The 21,358-nt window shown below is 36.8% G+C and overlaps 1 protein-coding gene across 2 annotated transcripts in view; it reads left to right on the forward strand.

Moving 5' to 3' along the window:
• Nucleotides 1-4,250: 4,250 nt before the first annotated feature.
• The window catches only part of COL11A1 (collagen type XI alpha 1 chain), a 169,676-nt gene continuing 152,568 nt past the window's right edge, over nt 4,251-21,358 (forward strand). The window contains exon 1 of one of the 2 annotated variants that reach the window (XM_036235133.1): nt 4,251-4,776. In XM_036235133.1, the coding sequence (XP_036091026.1) occupies nt 4,671-4,776 (106 nt within the window). In that variant the 5' untranslated portion in view covers nt 4,251-4,670. The remainder of the gene's footprint in view (nt 4,777-21,358) is intronic. The other variant, XM_036235132.1, reaches the window with a different exon arrangement.

The raw sequence follows: 21,358 nt of genomic DNA on the forward strand, positions 1-21,358 counted from the left end.
AGTGAAACCTCATTGGGTTATATTTCTGGGTGATATTTCCTTTGGCTGTGGCACGTTTCATCAAAAATGTTTAAAACTCCATCTTCTACCTCTACAGATAGAGATGTCGGTGATATTCTGCACCACTTTGTAAAAAGTCTTGTTGTATCTTTGCTGACACACAGGAGCTTCATAAAGACTGAATCCATTCAATTAAGAAGAAAAAAAAAATACAGAGAGTTAAAATATCTTGACAAAGTTCCAAAAAAATATCTAAGTTTTTACCTCAAATTATTCTGTTCTCTATTCCTTCCTTCTAATTTTGGACAATTATGATAAAGGACTACAATAGCTTCCTGTAAGTATAGCTAACCAAAGGGTGTATTTAAGAGAAATGTACCTGAGTGTTTAAGGCCATATCCCTTGCTTGTTGGGATTCTTTTAGAATTGATTTTCTAACAGGGAGGGTCTCTCATCTTTTGGTGGGCTCTTTCAGCACTTCAATAGACCAAACTTTCCACCTAAAGATTTTGTTTTATCATGAAAATTAGGCTAAATTTGGATTCTTCTGAAGTTTTGTATGTTATTTTACAGTAAAAATGATGAAAAACACCCAGTCATCACTGTGGAGTAACTGAGGAGTGAGGCTCCACTATGGAAGTAAACTTCTCTTTCCTTTCCCTACCCCACTTTCTACAATACAATAGTCCGTCTGTGAGGTAAGAGCAACCAACTCCATTTTTAAACAGAGACTAATACACTGATGTATTAGAAAAACCGTAAAATAAATGTCAAACTGCTTAGTCATTTCTTAAAATATTTGACCTAAGTTCAGAAAAGGGCAAGAAAGACAAACCATTAGGCACAGTAAGAGAGGGATTACATTCAACAGCAATTTTCTTTGAAACATTTTAAGTATTTCTGATGTGTGCAAGAGTTTCCCACCTCTGTGATTATTTCTCATTCAATAAGTAAAAGTTGATGCTATGATTTCAGTTATAGTAAAGGGTTTGGAGAAAATGTCTTTCTGTTTAACAAAATAACATACAAAAATAACACAGAATCTTCTTAGAGGAATCCAAAGTCAGCCCAATTTCAATGATAAAATAGAATTTTTAGATGAGAAGTTTGGTCTGTTAATGAGTTCAAGAAGCTAACTCAGATTTATATATATATATATATATATATATATATATATATATATATATATATATATAATGAGTTCAAGAAAAATAAATAAATGCCAGATGATTTAAAATATGATGTATCTGTCTACATCTAATTTTTCCTTGCCCCTAATTCTACCTGTGGTAATGTATTCCTTATTACAGGGTTCTCTTTACCTCCAATACCCTATCGCTGTTTGTACTAGCGGCATCCAGCAATGGACAAGGTTTCTTCAGTCCCAGTTTGCTTATCGAGATCTCAATATGTAGAACATTGGTTCTGAATCTGTATCTTCTGATCCCTAGAGATTTGTGAAGTTATTAAGGGAGATCTGTGAGCTTTTCACAATGTTTAATACAGCTCCATGAACTTTAAAGATTGTCTAGAACATTTGTTTCCTAAAATGACCTTCTAATCAATTATCAAATTATGATCTCAGATTCTCTGACAAGCCAAGATGGACAAATCAATTAAAAATACTGCGACCGAGGAAATGACTATTTTTTTTCCCTCTAAACTGTTTCCATCTTGTTTCTGAAAGGCTTGCAATCAGAATGAGTTCTACAAACTGAAGAAATATCTTTAAACATGTTTTTTTTTTTTTAATATGACAAGATAAGAAAGGTTATATAGCTAATAGTATGCTCTAAATTAAAAACGATGTCAGGAAACTGTCATACTGTCTATTATATTTCAAATCTATGTATAAACAGTTAAGAAAGACTGGCTGAAAGGCGGCATAGAAACTATGTCCCTGGAACTTATTCCATGCAAAGTCGAAGGTCATGAGGTCTCTTCCAGCTTCCCTCCTTTCACCGAATTCATCTTCTGTAAATGCGTGAGCAGGTTTCTGGGAGGCTCTAGATCTCGCAGCTAGCTACAGGATAGAGGGGTTAGACATAATTAATATTTCTTAGTGTGAATCTACATATTTCCTTCCAGGTTATGCCTGGTTGGGCAGTGGGCAAAGGAATTCAGACCACAGAGTAGAGAGAGCATGAGGTAGTAATAACTCTGCTTACTCGACACTTTGCCTGGAAGGACTCTTTCCCCATGGTGGGAAGGCCTGAGATGTGACCAGAAGATGGGGCTGGCTAGACTGATGGCATCATTTCTCACCTTCTAGAACAGTATCTGGCCAGGAAATTCTCAATGAATCATGAAAGCTGTTGAGAAACAATTTGGAACACCATTTGTACATGCTGCTGCAAGCACTGTAACTCTAGCATGAATTGGTTTAGGATTCCGGCACTTTCACAAATATATATTTCTAAACTTTATATTAATGTCACTATTTGACATTTATGAGAACACCTACAGAACAAGAATTGGATAGAAAAATCATGTTTCGAAGTGTGGAAACTGAAAAAAATTTTTTTTATTTTGAAAATATGGAGAATAATGAAGATGGTAATTGACCTATACATATATTTCTGCTAATTTTTAATTGTGCATTCCACATTCAAACACAAGATCTTGAATTATTTTATTAAATTATATCGACAACTTGAGATTGTCATCTAAAAAGCTGGTGATATTTCTCTGTAGCTGATATAAGGGATCCCAAACATTCGGCCGGCAACATTACTAATATAAAATATTTTTTGACCTGTTATCTAAGATGTAAACTTCTGGACATGGGAATGGTTCTTTGTCACAGAGAGGGACCATCATGTTGAAGGTATTTTTTAGTTGCTTTCCTCATTCTACATGCCTTTATATACATTGTTAAACAATTCTATCTTGGGCCTCAATCTAGTCTCTGAATACCTTCCATCTCTTAAACCACATAAATGGAATATCTGGTTAACCTGATGGGTCATGAGGCATATAGCAAATTTAGTTTCTAAAGATTAGGGGACAAGTGTGCCTCATAAACTTAGTTGAGAACTCTCAAGCATTGACGTATCTTAACCATTTAGCGTAGGTCCCAGCTAAAGCTTCCAATCTTTGTCAACTGGAAAATGTATTCATTCACTCAACACATCTATATTGAAGGCCTAATGTATGCTGCCACCTTGTTGGGCTCTGTTCTGGAAAATTTTTGAGAGAGACATCTTAGGCAATATTAAGAAATAAAAAGGAGATAACAGTAGGGAATAATTTAAACGTGAAAAAAGTGACCAGGAAATCCATATTCCAGGCTAAAGTGAATTACTTTGAGGAAGGGGATGGAAGGACTTTAGAACCCTGCCTCTCAATTATTTTCACTGTGGAGTGACCATTTTTCAGCTCCTGAGGCCCTTTATGAGCTGTGGGCCTGGGGCCGCTTGGAGATCTCTGCTAGTTGCTTTCCTAGTCTTTTCTCCTCCCACTTCGCTCTCTCGTCCGGGGTCAGGGCAGAATCAGCTGGAAATTAAATTACTCAACCCCAGAATGTCAGTTCCCATACATTTCTTTTTCTTCTGCCTTAGAGTACATTCAGCTCTTTAAGAGACGAGCCTCCCAATGAAACTAATGCGAAACTCGAACACTTAAAAGAAAAATCCGTCAGTTTCAGATCTCCAAGGAGAGCTCCCCTGTAAGATCATAGGTGTTGACCTTTTGAGTCCCTCCATCTCACCTTCATCCCTTTCTTCTAGTTCCAGGGTTAAGACACACACACACACACACACACACACACACACACACACACACACAGAACTTTGGAGCAGGCAGAGCAATGAGTCCGCCGCTCGTTCTACGTCTGCTATAAGAAGCAGATTTTTGCACAAGGATAAGGTTACCGCTGCCAGCCCAGGACTCCAGCGGTGTGGAGGATCAGTCGCTGGGCTCCTTCCCTCCCCCGCCGACGAAGTAGAGGCTCACAGACGGGTGCAAGCAGACAAGTAGCTGTTTTTATTGAATACAGAAGCTCCTTGAAAACTCTGTGGGCTCCGGGATCTCCTGCAATTCCTTTCATTCCCAACATGCAGGAGCCAAGCACGCGCCCCCCGTAACTCCCTCCCATTTTTTCTCGGGGGTTTGGGTAGGAGAGGAGGGAGCAGAGGCGCGGGAGGTGGGGGCTGGTCGGTGGGCTGGGCTTGCCGGGAGTCCCGATTCCTGGGCACCGGGAGGGGGGCGGGCCCCGCGCGGCCCGCGAGACGCGTGATTGGGTCTGACCCTCAGCCGGCTCGTCAGTTTCGCCCGGGGTAAGGGGGGCACGCGAGGGGAGTGGGCGGAGGAGGGGGCTGCCCGGAGCCTCTCGTCCGGCCCACTGACGGCATGAAGCCTTTAGGGGCACGGAGTCCTCCCAGATTTTTGGTTGAAGCCCCTCATCTGCCTCCAGTCTGAAGTCAGGGCCCTGCAGAGGACGCATCGGAGGGTCCCGGCCGGCGGGGCCAACCGAGAGGGAGAGGAGGGGGCGCGAGACAGGAAGCAAGCAAGCCACCAAATTTAAAAGAAAGAGGCATTTGATTTTTCCCCCTCTCCCTCGCCAATGGCTGTGTAGCAAACATCCCCGACGATACCTTGGAAGGGACGAAGTTGGTCTGTCATCGCAATTTCGTGGGTTGAGTTCCCAGTTGTGAGTGCGGGGCTCGGAGATGGAGCGGTGGTCCTCTAGGTGGAAAACGAAACGGTGGCTCTGGGACCTCACCATAACAACCCTCGCACTGACTTCCCTCTTCCAGGCTAGAGAGGTCAGAGGAGGTAAGAAAAAATGGACTTGGGGAGGTGGGAGATCGCCGTCGGTCATTCTCCTTCTGTGCCCCTCCCCCTCTGTGCCTACCCTCCATCCCTCCCCCCCCCGCACCCCAAATCTGTTAAACAAAATCCAGATTGCAGATTGCAGCTGCCACCAGGTTGGAAGAGAAGATTGGAAAGCGAGAGATGGAAGTAGGCGGGACAGTAATGGGAGAAAAGGTAGCTGGAAAAAAGATCTGTCAGGCACGGAGCCTGCTGAAATGCCCCTCGCCACTTTCCAGCGTCTTTGAAAGGAGGAAAAATATTCCTTTGAACACAAGGGCAGTTGTACAAAGCTTTTGTTTGAGGATCAGTCCTTAGACTGCCCTTTAACACATCTGGTTTCTTCAGATTCTAGCCAATGGAAATATCTTTTGAAGGGTGAACTGAGGAGAAAATATAGAGAAGGGGTATAAAATGAACCTTGATAAAGTTCTTTGTCTGGAATAAGTGAGAACCAGGCTGTTTTACTTTTAAGGGATTTAAGAGAAAGCAGGGGGATGAATCTAGAAGACTGAGAACACTTTGTGTGTGTGGCATTTTGAAGAGATTTTAAGTGGAAAAGATTGGCAGGTTATAAGGAACGGGTTGAAGATAGGGAAAACACTTTTCCTTGAATTTTAGTCCCTCCTCCCCACTAAGACACCCCCCGCCCCTTCTTGCAGGTTGGACGTGCAGTTTTCATGGAGAATGATGAAACTGGCCAAGCAGATGGGGTGGGAGTGGAGGAAGAGGAATTGGGAGGGAAGGAGAGGGGGCCTGGGATTGGGTGGGAGGAGAGAGGTAAGGAAAAGTTCCTACGTGGCACCACCAAATATTCAATGACCAGACCTGTTGGGAAGACTGAAGCCCTGTCAGTACCCAAGGAGGGAGAGCGACTTCGCTCCTCCCTCCGCCTCCTCTCTCCTCTGCCCCCGCCCATTCCTGCAAAGGCATCTGGCTGGAGCGGTCCGTTAGGTGCTGTAGACACGGCTGGCGGGAGAACGACTTTGGAGCTGAGGGAGCCCAGATAGCTTAGGGTAGAAAAGCATGCTCTGTTAAACGTGCACAGAGCAGTGGCAGTAAGAAGGAAGATGGCAAGCATTGGCTCAGAGAGAAAGAAATGGTCAACTCCAAGTGCGCAGGCTTTAGCAGAAACCCGAGTCTGGCCCTGGTAGATGCCAAGATCTGAGCTCTCCCTAATGGGAGTTAGCGGGGCCGGGGGCCGAACTCTGCGAAGCCAGGTCCCTGCTCCTTCCCCAAACTCAGTGACTTTCACCTTCCCTGGAAGCAGGCCGCGCCGGATTATTTCTCTGTGTGACTTTTCCTGGTGAAGACAGTCAGAGCCTCAATAGGACTATATTTGAATTTTGAAATAAGTTATGCTAATTATATGGATTAGTTTATGTCTACATTTTCAAGGAAAGATAGTAGTCTTTGAAAGTGGAATTCATCAAAAGTTTGCATTTTACCTTTGGTACCTGGTCACCAGATGGATTGGTCAATTCTGTCAGCAGTTCTGCCCTCTGCTGGTTTTGTTTTTTATTTGGAATCCAAGCATGTGCCTTAGCAAATGAGGCCTTTTAAAATCTTAGCCACAGTGATGCTGGAAAAGTACACTCAATTAAACAGGAACAGAGATTCCGCTTCTTTTTTTCCGTGCCATACACGTATGTCGGCAAAAATATCATAATGGCAACTATTTATTTAAAAACATAGAAACTCAGACTTTCTTCAATGAAAGATGAAATATAAACTCAAGAGACACCATTGCAGACATTCAGAGATTACTTCACTGAAGAGATTCATATTTCTTCTCTTTTCAATCTAACTACATAACTGAAACACTTTTAAAGAAACATCCTAGTCCCATGTCAAATAAATGGTGGAAAAAGAACCTTTCCTATTATCATAAAGCCAAGTAATGTGAGAAATAGCAATGTAAGGATCATATGTTGTTTCTGTTTGTCTTTTCTGATGAAGTGTCTTGAAAGTTCTGTGATCGTTTAGATAGTCATATTGTAAGATTTGGTTTTCTTTCAACCAAGTTGCTAGGTGCTTGTTGCTTAATGGGAACCTAGATATTTATTTACATCTACCTGTAAGCATTCTTGCCACTGTATAAACTTTAGAAAGGAAATAATAGTGTGTTAATGCTGAAAAAGAAACACTGGCCTGAATCATCACACAAGGGAAAAAATGAACCCAGTGTCCGGTTCTCATACTAGCCTTTAGATTTGCAATTGAAAAAATAATGAGTAAGATTTTATTCCAGTTTCTAGGTAAAGCGTTATAATACTAGCATTACACTATAATGTACTGATTTCACTGAGATGCAGTGGTGTGATTTGATTACTAAATCCAAAGATAAATTAAAACAGCCTATTTTCATCTAAAATTTGTATTTCTGGAATTAAAAATATTAAAACCTTAAAAAGTTATGAGTTCATAATACATTAGACTCTAAAGAAAGTATAGTTAGAATCTTGAAGCATCTAGCCTTATAGAGAAAAGTTCTTGGAATGAATGAATTAAAAAATTTTTAAAATTTCACACAGAGTCATATTATTTTACCTTGCAAATCTAAACTCTACAGCTTGGTAAACTTTCACATCTTTAGTCAAAATTTTTAGTATTTATTAAGATTTAGCATAAAAGTGTTATTTTCATAATATGTTCATTTGCATTAACTTGAATTTTATGTTTCATATACTTGCCTATAAATGTTTTATCTTAGAAATTTATGGATTTCTCTATCAGTTAGTCCATGACCTATTATAGATAGGACCTGAGATTTACCTGGACTCTATAGAGACTACACTATATTTGTGTTAAGATAGATGGTTTTAAGAGTTTTTTAAATGAGTTAAGCTATAACTGAGTACTGGGGAAAATAATATCTAACCGAATCATTTTTTTACTAATTAAAGTGACATTTAACCTTTGGGGGTTGAGCCAATACTATCTTTGCAAAAAGTTGATTAATTTTGTCTGAAGCTTTCAAAGCTTGTCAGCAATTGGTAGTGAGCCCTGCTGGAGTGTTGTTTTGAGCGCCCGGGATCTGCAGGTGAAATGGTGCTGGCTTCCAGAGTATGTGCTTCATCCATCTTTGCAAAGAGATCAAGTTTGTCCCTGTGGTTACTTAATCAGAAATCAGTTAAAAGATCAGATATGCTTTTGATAAGAAACACAGTGTCCACTGGAATTATCAATATCATCTTTCCATTTGTTTTTCAAATCAAAATCGACAAAATCTGTAATAGAGAAATAATAAAAAAAAATAAGTATCTTATGAGAAGCATCTTTCTGCATGTTTTATACAGATAGCCTCGGTTTAGGTGGCACCTGTATATTCAGTTTATTATAGATGCTTTCACTAGATTGTCTATGGCTTTTGCCTTGTTTGTTAATATCTTAAAGTGACAATTTGCTTTATAATTAATATTTAACAGAGTTTACTTTATAAAAATTACTCTCTCAGTGGTCTTCTCATAGTTGTGGACAAAAGTATGAAATTGCAAAATTAGAACTGTATATACCTAGATAATAGGATTGCTTACAATTTCTTTTTAATTAATTTTGTAGGTTCTGTGTTTGCCTCACTTTGTGACTAAACTAGTATGAGCACATTATTCAAGTTAAGTTATTCCTAAAATATATCAAGGTAATCATGAACCTCTTTTCAGATTTGTAGGCAGGATTTCTGGAAAAAAAAATATCTAATTATTCATCTTTTTTTTTTTTAATGTGCTTCTTTTCTGGAACAAATTCTCTTCACTTTGGTCAATTTACTGTTATTTAATGTTAACAAATAGACTCAAATCAAGCTTGGTTGAGTGTCTGTGTAATGAAAATCTGAAATTTTCAAAGGAAGAAAAGGTGTTTAAATTTGTTAAGAGAATGTTTGACATAGAAATTATAAAAATTGCTTCTGTATACTACCTTCTCACTTTACTAATGAGGAAACTAAGGCACAGAGAGTTATCAGCTAAATACTTTCTTGTAAAAACATAAAACTATTCAAAGGTTTTTCTAAGTGAGTAGGGTGAAGATCTGCAATAGTGATAAAAATAACTTTAAATAATAGTAGTCCAAGACTCTATGGAATGACCAAATATTACTGAAAGGTACATGTACTTATGGAATATAGAATGACCAAGTATTACCTAAATGTATGTCCCGGAGAGACTAGCGAGAAGATGAGTTAAGAGAAAATGACTGACTTAAAAAAAATTGAATAGGAAGGAGAATTATAGAAGGCATTTAAAAATTCCTCCATTTCCTAAGTTTAGAAAAGGTAATTTTCGATTAGTAGTTTTGTTAATATACTTAATTATGTGATTCTATAAGGTTATCTGTATCAGAATAGGAAGAATAATAGTTGGAAGATAGTTTTTGTATACATTTGTGGCTGGATTAAGAACATAGTTTTTTATCCTCTCTAAAGTTGTTAATGGAAGACCAGGCACAACTTTGAATTTTCAAGAAGCAAAGAAAATTATATGTTTATTAACATAAGGCAAATAATGTCAAATTTATATGCTTTTCATGTTGATTTTAGATTGATTGGATGATATTTATATATATACTATATATAATAATATGTCTTATCTTTTCTATATCAGTAAAAGATGTAATTATATGCAGTGTATACATATACTATATATATACGTATACATATACTATACATATATATGTATGTGTAAAATTATTAGGAATTCAAGGCAACCGCAAAGTGGAGGCTGAGATCTGATCCGCGTTTCTGCTTTTACTCCTCTACTTCCCTCTTGTAATGCTGGAGAAATGTGACCTGAGTTGGGAGTGGTGAGAGGAAAGCAAACTTTTTTTTTTTTTCGACCAATTGAAGTTTTGTTCCTTAGCAAAAAAGAAAGGGAATATACGGACACGCTATAAAATGTCACAGTGTTCCCTAAATTCTCATTGAAGAGTCAACTTTTAATGCAGTTTTCAGCGTAGATTTTAGTATATTAGGATGACTTCCCTACATTTAGACTTTTTTCTTCTAATTTATCTTGCAATTTAATTCAGAACCTAAAATATTCTTTTTTAAAACTGACTTCTATATTATAATGAGTCATATATTTATTTTTCCTTCTTTCAAAATCCTGATACGATTTAATTTTTATAGGTAAGTTTTTTTCTTTTTCTACTTTCAATTGTGTTAGAACTCAACGTGAATAATACTAACTGGTAGAGAAGATGAAAGTCAATTTTAAAGTGATTTAGTGAGTAATATCTATTTATCAGTTACAGTCTTTGGCCTACTACTGACTTGGCTAGTGGTTCCTTAGACATTGGCTGATCACCAGACCTACTGTTATCTGGTAAAATAAACTCTTTGCTTGCTGCGCGTGGAATTAGAGACAGTGCTATTAATTTAGGAGAAAGAACTCAGAGAAAAGAAAGGTTATCATATTTCAGAGTAAGAGACCAGCTTAAATACGACTTGACAATTGAGAACTAAAACAAACCTGTGTAAAAGTGCTTTAGCACAATCAACTTTGCAATCCCCTCAAACCTTCTTTTTTTTCCTTAAAAAGCATTTCTTTCTTATTTCAACCAAATTTAATTGCTCTTGAATGGCCCTGTACTGTACCGGCAAATGAAGGTCTCTATTCATAGAACCTGAGCGCATAGAGTGTCAGTGGAAGCTTCCTTCCTCTGTCTGACTGGAAAGCTGACATCCGGGGCTTAAAGGAGTGAACCTTAGACGGTATGAGGTAGTTGGCTTTCCTTCCTCACTCAGCTTTTCATAAACAACTTCCCGAAAGGATGACTGCCAGACAGAGCAGTAGTTGCAATTCCTGTCAAAGCTAATAAGAAGTTCTAGTACACTTTCCTACTGTGTGCTCCTAGATAGCTCTACAGAGAAAGAAGACCCAGAAACATGCAAGTGGTGTTTCCCCTGACTTTTCTCTTTAGTCTTAACAGTGGAGCGCAACTCACTACTTGCTGTCACTCTTGCTTTCGATCGCTGATGAGCCTTCAACATTCTTCAGTGGTTTTGAAGATAAATGTACTGTCCAGTGGCTTAGCATGATGTAGAGTGAGTCCCGTTCAGGAGGTGGCCCCTCTGCATGTCCGGGTTCATGACCAGCATTTTGCACCTGCTTCAATCTCACTCCCATTTACCCTGTACTTCAGCTACGTTAAACTTCGCATGCATAGCATCCCCTCTCTTTCCCTGGAATAGCTGTTTCCTACTCCTCCATCTAGCAATTGCCTTCTCGTACTTCATTGAGCTCAAGCTTCATATTGCCAGGCAGATATGTTAGTAAGATCCAACACTGAATGCATGCTCGAGATATACCAGGTCCTGTTGTAAGCACTATTTCATACAGAATCTCATTTTGTTCTGACAATTGCCCTGGAAGTAAGCTAATATTAAAATCTTCATATTACCCATGAGGAAATTGAAAAACAGAGAGGTTAGTTACCTCACCTAAGGCACACAGCTACTGTGGGATAGATTCAGGCTTCGAACCCAGACAATTTTGCTCCAGAGTCCTTGCCTTTGATTGCTGTCCATATGTACTCTATTCTCTGTTCTAATGCTTCTACACAGCCTGCCTGATTTACCTTATGATATGGTGCCCTGGAGCCTATCTAATATTTTTAATCCACAAATCATGCAGCTGCAACAGTGAACATTATGTCATTTGTGTGATTAACTTGAATGACACTAAGGAGATACATAAAGATGTCCTGGTAAAAGGTGATGTTATAATATAGATTGTTCTTCACCCTGCACTAAAGTTCTGTGGTGGAAGCCATTGATCATTCTTACCATTTTATGGACAAACCTAAGTCCTAATGATGGTGGAAAACCCAAAGGGGAGATTCTGTAAACCAGCAAATGTTACTTTGTTTCCTTTGACTAATTTAAGGAGAAGATGACAGCTATATCTGTTGGCTTTCAACATTCAGATTAGGGTGGATTTAGTCTCATTAAGTAATAAGGACACTTTCACATTGCTGCCTATTCTAATAAGGATCCATTGCAAGAAACAATAGGTCTTATTCCATTTGGGGGGATTGATGTATGGGCATATGTTTAATGCCTTTAGTATAAAAGCGTCAGATCTGATTATCTTAAAGCTGTTTGAGATATAATTTATCTGCTGGGAGATTGTAACTGAAAGATAATGGTTTGCAAGAAAAATTACTCATTTATGTGTTAGTCTTGTTGTAGAATTGTTGGCGGTAATGAATGTGATTTCATTTTATTTCTGTCCCCAATGTCTACCGAGATGCCAGAATGCACATTATTTGTTGTAGTCACTATTTAGACTATTAATTATCTTCACACTTTGCCCAGTGGACTGGAACAAGGTTAAAATCTAGCTAACTTGGAGTGGTGTGAAGTGACCTCATGTCATGTCAACAGTGGTAACTGGATCCCTGCTCCATTTTTCTTACTCATTCTCTGAAAGTGAATGGATTGGGATTTCTCTCTAGCTTCCTTCATCTGGAAAACAGTTTGCTCATGCTCCTAATAACCATTAAAAAGAGTAATCTATATTTATTGCGTTATGATCATTTTTAGTAAACTTTTTCTTCAGGTTAGAAACTAATTTTTATTATTATAAATATTATTAAATATGTTATGAAGTACCACCTTTAAACAAGGAGTATATAACATTTCAAGTGCTTAATATGATTGATAGACAGTAGTTGTAGAACTGTTTTGGAAGAAATTTATATATTTTTTAATATTCTATTTCTATCTATTACAATTTTAGATACATCAAAATCACTGATAGGTATCTTTATTTAGTGTGTCCCAAGTACATAGGACAGAGCCTGTCACATAAAAAAAGCATTTTATAAATCTTTGTTGAATAAAGTGAAGGTTTTAGTTGTAGCTCTAGTGAATTGCTCTTCAACAACCTAACCGACAACCTGGGATTTGATGTAAGGTTATATATATCAATTATTGCCAGTGTCTACAGAAGTATGTTGAACAGGGTTTTTAAAATTTTTTTTGCTGATATCACTGTGATTTTCTGTGAATGTCAGTCTCTGTTTTGCCTCCAAGCAAGCTAAGATTTTCACCCTGAACACTCTCTGATTCTGCTTACCATTACTTTTTACTCAGTCTTTAGATATTATCTCCTCTAGGAATACTTCTCAAAATTGAAGACTGGGCCAGTTGACCCTGCATAGCATCCTAAAGCACACTGTACTTACTCTAAACTTGAATGCATATTACAGAACATTTTTTATTCTAAAATGAAAGCAAAGAATGCATCTTTTTTATCTACATAAATTCTGGCACCTAGTACCATAACAGATGACCAATACATATTTATTAAATTATTTAATAAGCTCATTAGCAAGAAATTTTTATTAAAGTCAAGAAGATAGGGGTAATCTGCCCTGCTTAACATCACAATCATCTTCAGTTCATTCCTGTGGATTTTGATTGAGTAGATTTTTATGCCATCCAAGCATGGCGTTTCATAAAGCTGCAACTAAGAGTTTATAAACCTTCTATAACAGGAAATAAATATATGCAAAAATGGCAATGTGCCTAGCTTGTGTAACAGGGGACTGGAAGTCAAGTGAAAGGTTATTTATCTGCTCTGTACAAAACATTTGATAAATACCCCATTGCCAAACAGCAGTGGCTCTGCAAAAAGTGATGTAAATAGATTAGCTGATTGTGATATAGATACTTTTTAAAATATCATCCTCTACATAGCATGTAATAAACTAAATGTTGATAAACATTGCTCTTTTAAACATTAAATTTGAAAGATGGTATTGAAAATAATTTTAGTTTTACAATAAACATATTTTAATAACTTTGGCTACTTATAAATCAGAAATTCCATACTTTTCAAAGATCACACTCCCTCCTCAGCTGTGATATTTCTGCTTTTAATTTTCAGTTCATAAGTGTTTATTATATGAGAAAGTTCAGAATTGAGGCTTTTCAATAATGTTGAAAATTAAATGACTCTCTTCAATGCTCTGTGTTAGGTGCTGTGACTAGAAAGACAGCTAGCCAGTCTATTCTGATGGAGTATGTGTGTTATTAAGAAAATGCTGAGGCTAGGGAGGTGGACAGGGGCTACATAACACAAGACCGCATGGATATATTCTTCTGCATAGCATGGATCATGTGACAAATTAAAAAGTACAGGGAGGCTGCTAAGTTGGCAGGGTCAGTGCATACTTTGATATCTATTCACACAAGGCGGTTCCAGTTGATTGTAATCATTGTATCTGACAAATAACCAGGCAACTGGGATCATGCTGCTTGTACTGGAATAGCCAATCCACTGTAAAGTCATTTGTAGTTCTCAATGATACATTTAAGTCGCACTTGATATGGAGTTATAGTCATTATAGACTTGAAAAATATATGAATGAATAACCTTATTTTATAGGGGGTATTTAAGCAAGCGTGTGTATATATTTATAAAATCTGTTATAAGACAAAGAAATGGCCTAATATTTTTAAACTTTAAAATATGACTGTTCTTGTTATTACCCAAATTATAATATGATTTAGAACATAAATGGTATATAATGATTTTTATTTCTGAGGATTAATATATTGGACCAAGATATCTATTTTGATTAGCTGAGAGAACAAAATATTTGTTATAAGCATTTTTAAGTCAGAATGATTTCTTTCAGGAAAAGTTATATCAAATAAAGTTTTAAAATAACCATGCCATTAATTTAACTATAGCTTTAAATAACATCGATAGGCTGTCAACTCCCAAAGTTTTAATGCTACCACAAATCTTTTTGCTGAATTTCAGACTCAACTACCTATTCAGCCATTTCCAATGGCATTTATTAAGTCACCTCGAAGTTTGCCTGCCCAAAAGTGAATTGTGGAACTCCCCTCCTGAAACCTGTTCTCACAGTCTTCACCATCTCAGATAACAGTAACATAATCAATCAGTCATGATGTTCAACCTAAAAATCTTGGAGTCAGTTTTGACTCCTCTTTTTTCTAATACTATCAGCAACTCCTGTCTGCTCTGTCTTCAGAATGTAACTAGAATAAGACCTAGTTCTTCATTTTTCAGACCAAAATAACAAAATTAACAACACTTTACACCTAGGGGATTGCAATTGTTTTCTCTCTGCTTTTGGATTGCACTTCCTTGACCATATAGATTGTTCTCAACACAGTAGCCACACTGGTCTGAAAAATTAGTTGGTTCATGTAATTTCTCTCCCTTTAACTTGCAGTGGTTTTCTACCTCACTTAGAAAAAAATCCCAGCTCCCTTAAGATCCCACAAGACCTATACAATCTGCCTTCGACTTGTCCTCCTCTTACTTTTCTGACTTCATCTTTTACACTTCTTTTATTTCTTTCGTTGGAGACATATTTGACTCTTCTTGTTTCCTCCAACATCTGGGGCCAACTCCTTTCTTAGTTTCTTTGCACTTGCTATTCCTTTTGCTTAGAATGCCATTCTGTAAAAGTATCAGGACAGAGGAGTCTCTTATCTCTTTCTAGACTATGTTCAAATACTACCTTCTAATTGAGACCTTCACTGTCTTTCTTATTTGATATCCATGCCTCCTCATCTCTCTCTATACTTAGTTACTTATTTAATTTTTACCTTAGTACTAATAAAATATTTGTCATTTATAAAAAGATATAAACTATTTAAATTTATATAAAATGTAGAATTAGATCATTTCGGAGTACAAATATTGCCAAATAATTTCCATAGTTTTAAATTTTATTTTACATATTTAGACCTAGTCAATATGGCCACCAAATTCCACATAATAAAACATTTTACTTATTTGATGGATACCATGCTCATAGATTCGGTTGTTTTAAGAGGGTTTAGTTGTATAAAAATGGCAATGGGAATTTGTACTTTGTTTCATAGCCTAACAGAGAACAGTATGTGTTATCTAGAAAGTAGAAAAGAGGTATTCCCAGCAAAGAGCTAGAAAGCAATTGCAGATTAGATACTGTCAAGGCATGCGGATATTCAAAGTAAATTTATTTATTCCCCCTTATCAATGCTAAATCTAAGCTCCTATGTTTTATGGATTTCTCTCAACCACTTGATAGATCAGAATTAGAATAAACAGTCAACAGGGGGATGTAAATATAATTGATTTTGATGGGAGTCACATTTTTTTTTATTAGTTCTACTTCAGAATATTTCACTATGTATTTTTTCCCTAATCTTTCCAATTTTGAATTTCACTGTGTAACTATTTGTTTTAAACTGGTATTTTTACAGAGTTGTAAAGGTGTATATTTCCATTTGAATATTGGATTTCTGTTTTCTGAAATGCTAGGACCAATAGGCTTATTAGGTGCTTGGTTTGATGAAATTAACTATAAAATTTCTAAAACTCCAGGCTACTGTCTTATAATGTCTTTGTCCATGTCATTCTCAATTGAGACTATTCTTTGTTTGAATATTTTTAAAAAATCCAAAACATTTTTTTCAAGATGCCCATCAAAATCTTGAGCCTTGAGATGTTTATGTTTATTTTATTCATGTTTTTGTAGGAAAATATATTCTCTAAATATAAGCAAAACATTTAATTTTATTTTAGAACTCCATGGGGGAAAATAAACTGTAAACACTTGCCACGCCCAAGAGGATTTAATGTAAACTGTACAACTTTAAACATATATATACATTTTTAAAATGTATTCAAGCAATTTATTCCTCCAATTTTGCATTTTTAAATGCAAATGTTAGATTACAAAACATATACAAAAAGTCTAGTAATTTCAGCTAGAAAAGGTTGTGTTGGGACATAAGAAATTTATGTTATTTCCATGACATTATTTGTGCCACATAGTTATTTAAAGATGAACTTTCAACTCTTTACATACTGGAGAACTTAGGTTAATATGTTTTATTTTCTAATACTTCATGTTAGTTTATAACACGTGGTTGGTATGTAGCATTTTGAAATAAATGAAGGAATAGTATCAGGAAAGACACTAAAATATTAGTTTTTAAAAAACCTTTTAATAAATCACATCAGGGTTACTGTATTTAAACTGCAGTTATATTAATGTCTATGCAATGCAAAGAAAACATTATTTAAGGGAGAAAATGCTAATAACATCAATGAATTAATGTCAAGTTGTGCTACGGGGTAGTAATGGAGCATTAAACATGAAAATATAGTTTAGAGACTCATTTGGTTGCTTAAGCTGTCAATGTTCTAGGAAACCTCCTGGGGTTTTAACTATCTAGAATAACACAAGACCATGCTGGGGAGATTGCTAAGCATTAAATGATTTTCATGGATCGCATGTAATGGACCATTAGAGATAGAGAACTCTTCAGTCTTCTGCTCCACAGTAAAGAAATTTCCCAGGGTCGTCAGAGGAAACAAATTACCAGAAGCAAGTGAGTTATAACTTTGGGGTAACATGGGTGGAGCTCACTGGAACTAGCAGAGATGTCCAAAAAAGGTTGAAATTTTGAGGAAATAAATGCTTTTAGATATTATTCTTATTGAATGTTTATTATATGTCAGACCCTAACTCTCCTCAGGAGTTAAAATGCCTTATCTCATTTAATTCTCAAAATGAGGTTAAATTGAATAGCTAAGTCTTAGAGGGTTAAGTGGCTTACCCAGTGTCATACAGGTAATAAATGCTAAACTTGGGTTAGAAGTTGAAAAATTCCAGCTCCAGAAACTGAGTTATTAAATGTTGTCTATTCACTTGTTGTATTCTACATTTTAGACTTGTTATTAAGAGCTCTCGTGATTTTGAAATATAGCAGGGCATTAATAGTAGTCAAATTATAATAAATAGTCAACTTGCCTCTCATTCTTTCTTTTGTCAGTTCTACATCCTGTTACCAGGCAAACACAGTAGCACTCCTATGTGTCAGCCGCTTAGTTATTTTTGAATCCCATAGTGAATGGCAATTGTGCTGATGTTCACTTCAGAAGGGGAGGCAGACATTAAATAATAAATTACTAGCTTAGGAGAGTGGGAGGGAGAGAGAGAAGGGGAGAAAGAGAGAGAAAGGAAGAGAGAGAGAGAGAGAGAGAGAGAGAGAGAGAGAGAGAGAGAGAGAGAGAGAGAGAGGAAGGGAGGAAGAGAGAGAAAGGGAGGCAGGGAGGGAAAGAGAGGAGGATCACTTATTAGGTGGTGTAAGTAAGTAACAAGGAAATCACAACCATAATTTAGATGTACGCCGTGCCTGAGAACATACAGCTTATTGTGAAAATGAGATAACTAAGCATGCAAACAAAATAGAATGTGGCATTATCTGCAGGGAATATAGGGGCACTTGGGATCATTTGAGAGGGTCACATAACTCAGCCTAGGAGGGATAAGCAATAATTTCCTGAAGGAAGTCATGCTCAAGTTGAGATCAGGAGGTTAATTAAGTCTGAGTCCATCAGGTTTCAACTCTGGCTATCCATTAGACTCATCTGGGAACTTTAAAAAACATGTGATGAATGCCTGGCCCTCACCCTAGTCTTCTAGTTATTAGTTTTGGAGTAGGACCCAGGCATCCATGTGCTTTAAAAGTTCTCCAGGAGATTCTAATGACAGAGTTGAAAACTCAGTCAACTATCTTTAGCCAGTTATGGAAGGATTGAAAAAAAAAAAAAAAAAAAACCTCCCCAATAAGGGGAATACAGCACATTTTTAGAAAGTGAAAGAAATTTATTTCAGCTAGAGCATAAAATTTGGGGTTGGGGAAGTTAATAAAAGTTAGGTAGACATCTCATTTGGGGTTTATGAATATTTATAGAGGTGATGTGATTATTCTCAAGAGCACGCCCATGGAGAATTAGACCTCTCAAATATATTTAGTGTTGATGCCTTGTCAGGCAATCATGACTACTTTTATTTCCTTGAACTCTGTGCCGTCTTATATCTATTTGCGCTACCATATTTCTATTGCCTTCCTCTTCGTTGATGAATTTCTACCTATCTTTCAGGACTCAGCTTAAAAAGACCACATAGTAGACATTTCAACTTTTGTGGATCGTATGGTCTCTGTCACAGCTACAGAACTGTGTCATAGTGCGAAAGCAGCTACAGACAATATGTAAATAAATGAGGGTAGCTCTATTCTAATGAAAACCTTATTACTGCATAGTGACATTTAAGTTTCATATAATTTTCATGTGTCACAAGATATTATGCTCCTTTTAATTGTTTTCAACCATGTAAAAATATAAAATCATTCTTATCTCATGTACTATACAAAAATAGGCAGCAAGGAGGTCTTAGCCCATAGGCGTAGTTTTCCAAGCCACTGTTCTAAGGCATTGCTACAAATATCAACTCAGTTCTCACAAAAAGTCTTTTAGGTAATTTTATTATTTTCATCTTACAGATGTGGAAACTGAGGCACAAAGCGGTTGAGTAATGTGTTCAAATCACCCAAATACTAAGTCCTAGTGGTGAGACTCAGAAACACTGTGGCTCTTCAACACTCTGTATTGCTCCCCTCAATTGCCCCCTTTACTACTTACTGGCCCTGGGACTGTGTGTGAAGAAGTTGAGAGGAGGAATTAATTAGAGATTAAACAGTCAAAGCATTGTGAGACATTAGATCAGTAATCCATGTAGACACTGGAGGCAATGAGGGAGAAAGGATTAAAGACCTAGGACAGACTAATTAATGAATGAGTGGAGGTGTGCAAGAGATCAACGGAAGACAATAGGAAAGCAGTTTTAGGACCTCAGATATTTTTGTTCCAAGACAAGAGAGCTTATGGACTGCAAGGAAGTTGCTTCTATTATATTTTTACATTATTGTGTTTCATATTCAGTCAATATTTTATATAGTCCGTGTGTGTGTGGCAGGGTATGTGTGTATGTGTACATACCTGATCTCTTCTAGTTTGAGGGAAAAAGCTAAGTACAGGCAAGTAATTAAAACCAAGAGTTAAAAGTGCTATGATGGAAGTGAGCATATGTAACCCAACAGTGGGAGATAAGTAATGCTTTCTGGAGGCGATTCCACATCAGTTGTATCCTGCTTATCCTTATGTGAGGTGGAGAGCTGAGTGTTCCAGGCAGGAGGAATAGGATGTATAATGGCCCAGAGGCAGGAGAAAGAACATGGTGGGTTCTAGGAAGTCTGAGTCCAGAATGGCTAGAGCACCGAGTGCGGAAGGAGTTGGGGGTAAGGAGTTAAAAGGATAGAGATACAGTAGGGTGAAACTGGAGTGAGTGGGTATGTCCAGATCATCAAGAATTTGTACGCAAGTTATGTGCATACCATCTGGAAGTTTGTGAGCTTCCCTGAAGGAATTTAAGTAGCAAGTTAACATCAAGCCTGAAATTTTGGAAGCTCACTCAGCTGTGGTATGCAGATTAATAAGAAAAGTAATGGAAAACAGTTAAATGGCTATTGTAGTAATGCACTGAGCTCTGATATTTTAGTGTCCCATTAAATATATGATAAAAGCCAGGAAAAATATTGTTAAACAAAATATTGTGCTGATCGTATACATCTGAAATGCCAGTCATGATCTGAGCCATTAATATTGGCTTATTTGAAATGGAAAACTTTAAGACTTGGTTAACCTAGTTTTACATTTTTTTTTTTTGTAACTTGATATGCCTTTTTAGAAAAAAAAGCTAGTTGAAGTCTTTATTAGATGTTCCTATTTTTAATTGTTTTTTGAAGAGTGAATCATTATTCCATATCCTATATCTGCAAAGAACTTTGTGAGGCTTTAAAAATAGAACCCTATTTCGAATTCTATAGATGGAGTGTGTTTCCGTCACATTACTTTCAAGTAGAAAGGAACAAATATGACAAAACCTGTGCTCTTGGAAAAGGTCATCCTGTTAAGAGATAGTTTGGCGAGAAGAAGAGTCATGGTCCATTTTATGTAGTACACTTCCCTGTGCAGTTGAGACCAAGACCTGGGGGCTGCGTCCTTTTCTTCTCAGAATAATCACAGCCTTTGTAGCTGTGTACATGTCTATCTTGGAGTCTTTACTCTGTTCAGATGTACTTATCCTCATGGCTTCAAAGGAAGAAGATAAGATAAAATGCTATGGCTGTTAGAAACAGCCTCCTTCAGGATTGAGTTTAATTTAAAGCAAATGTAAACGTTTGGAATCAATTAACTGGCTCGAGATCATTTTAGTATATTATATTTATGTTTTAAATTATTCTCGCAGGGTTTTTATGGAAATTGGGGATATTTCTGGAGTATAGCAATGAGGGCGGTGGAGTGGAAAGAGTATACTTATTTGGCTTTCTGGTTCTCTATTCCTTCATCAGCACAGGGGAGATAAGGCCTTGCAGGGTTTGTGAGAGTTAAAGCCTGTGAAGGACTTAGCCCTGTGCCTGGAACCCACTAAGGGGTTTAATATTTGAAAGAGTTAACGATCCCTTTGAAATGTCTGATTTCCAAAAAGTTTTTTTTTCTTTTTAATAATTTGGAACTATGTGTACTCTATAGATGGTATGTTAATTTTCATTCAGAAGCTTGAAGAAATAAGAGGACAAAGTTTTTGTTATTAAAAGAAAATACATTCGTCATGTTGTAAAACGTAAATTACATAAAGCTTGATTTACATATTTTTATATACG

This window comes from Rousettus aegyptiacus, unplaced genomic scaffold (genome assembly GCF_014176215.1).
Source record: "Rousettus aegyptiacus isolate mRouAeg1 unplaced genomic scaffold, mRouAeg1.p scaffold_m13_p_17, whole genome shotgun sequence".
NCBI lineage: Eukaryota > Metazoa > Chordata > Mammalia > Chiroptera > Pteropodidae > Rousettus > Rousettus aegyptiacus.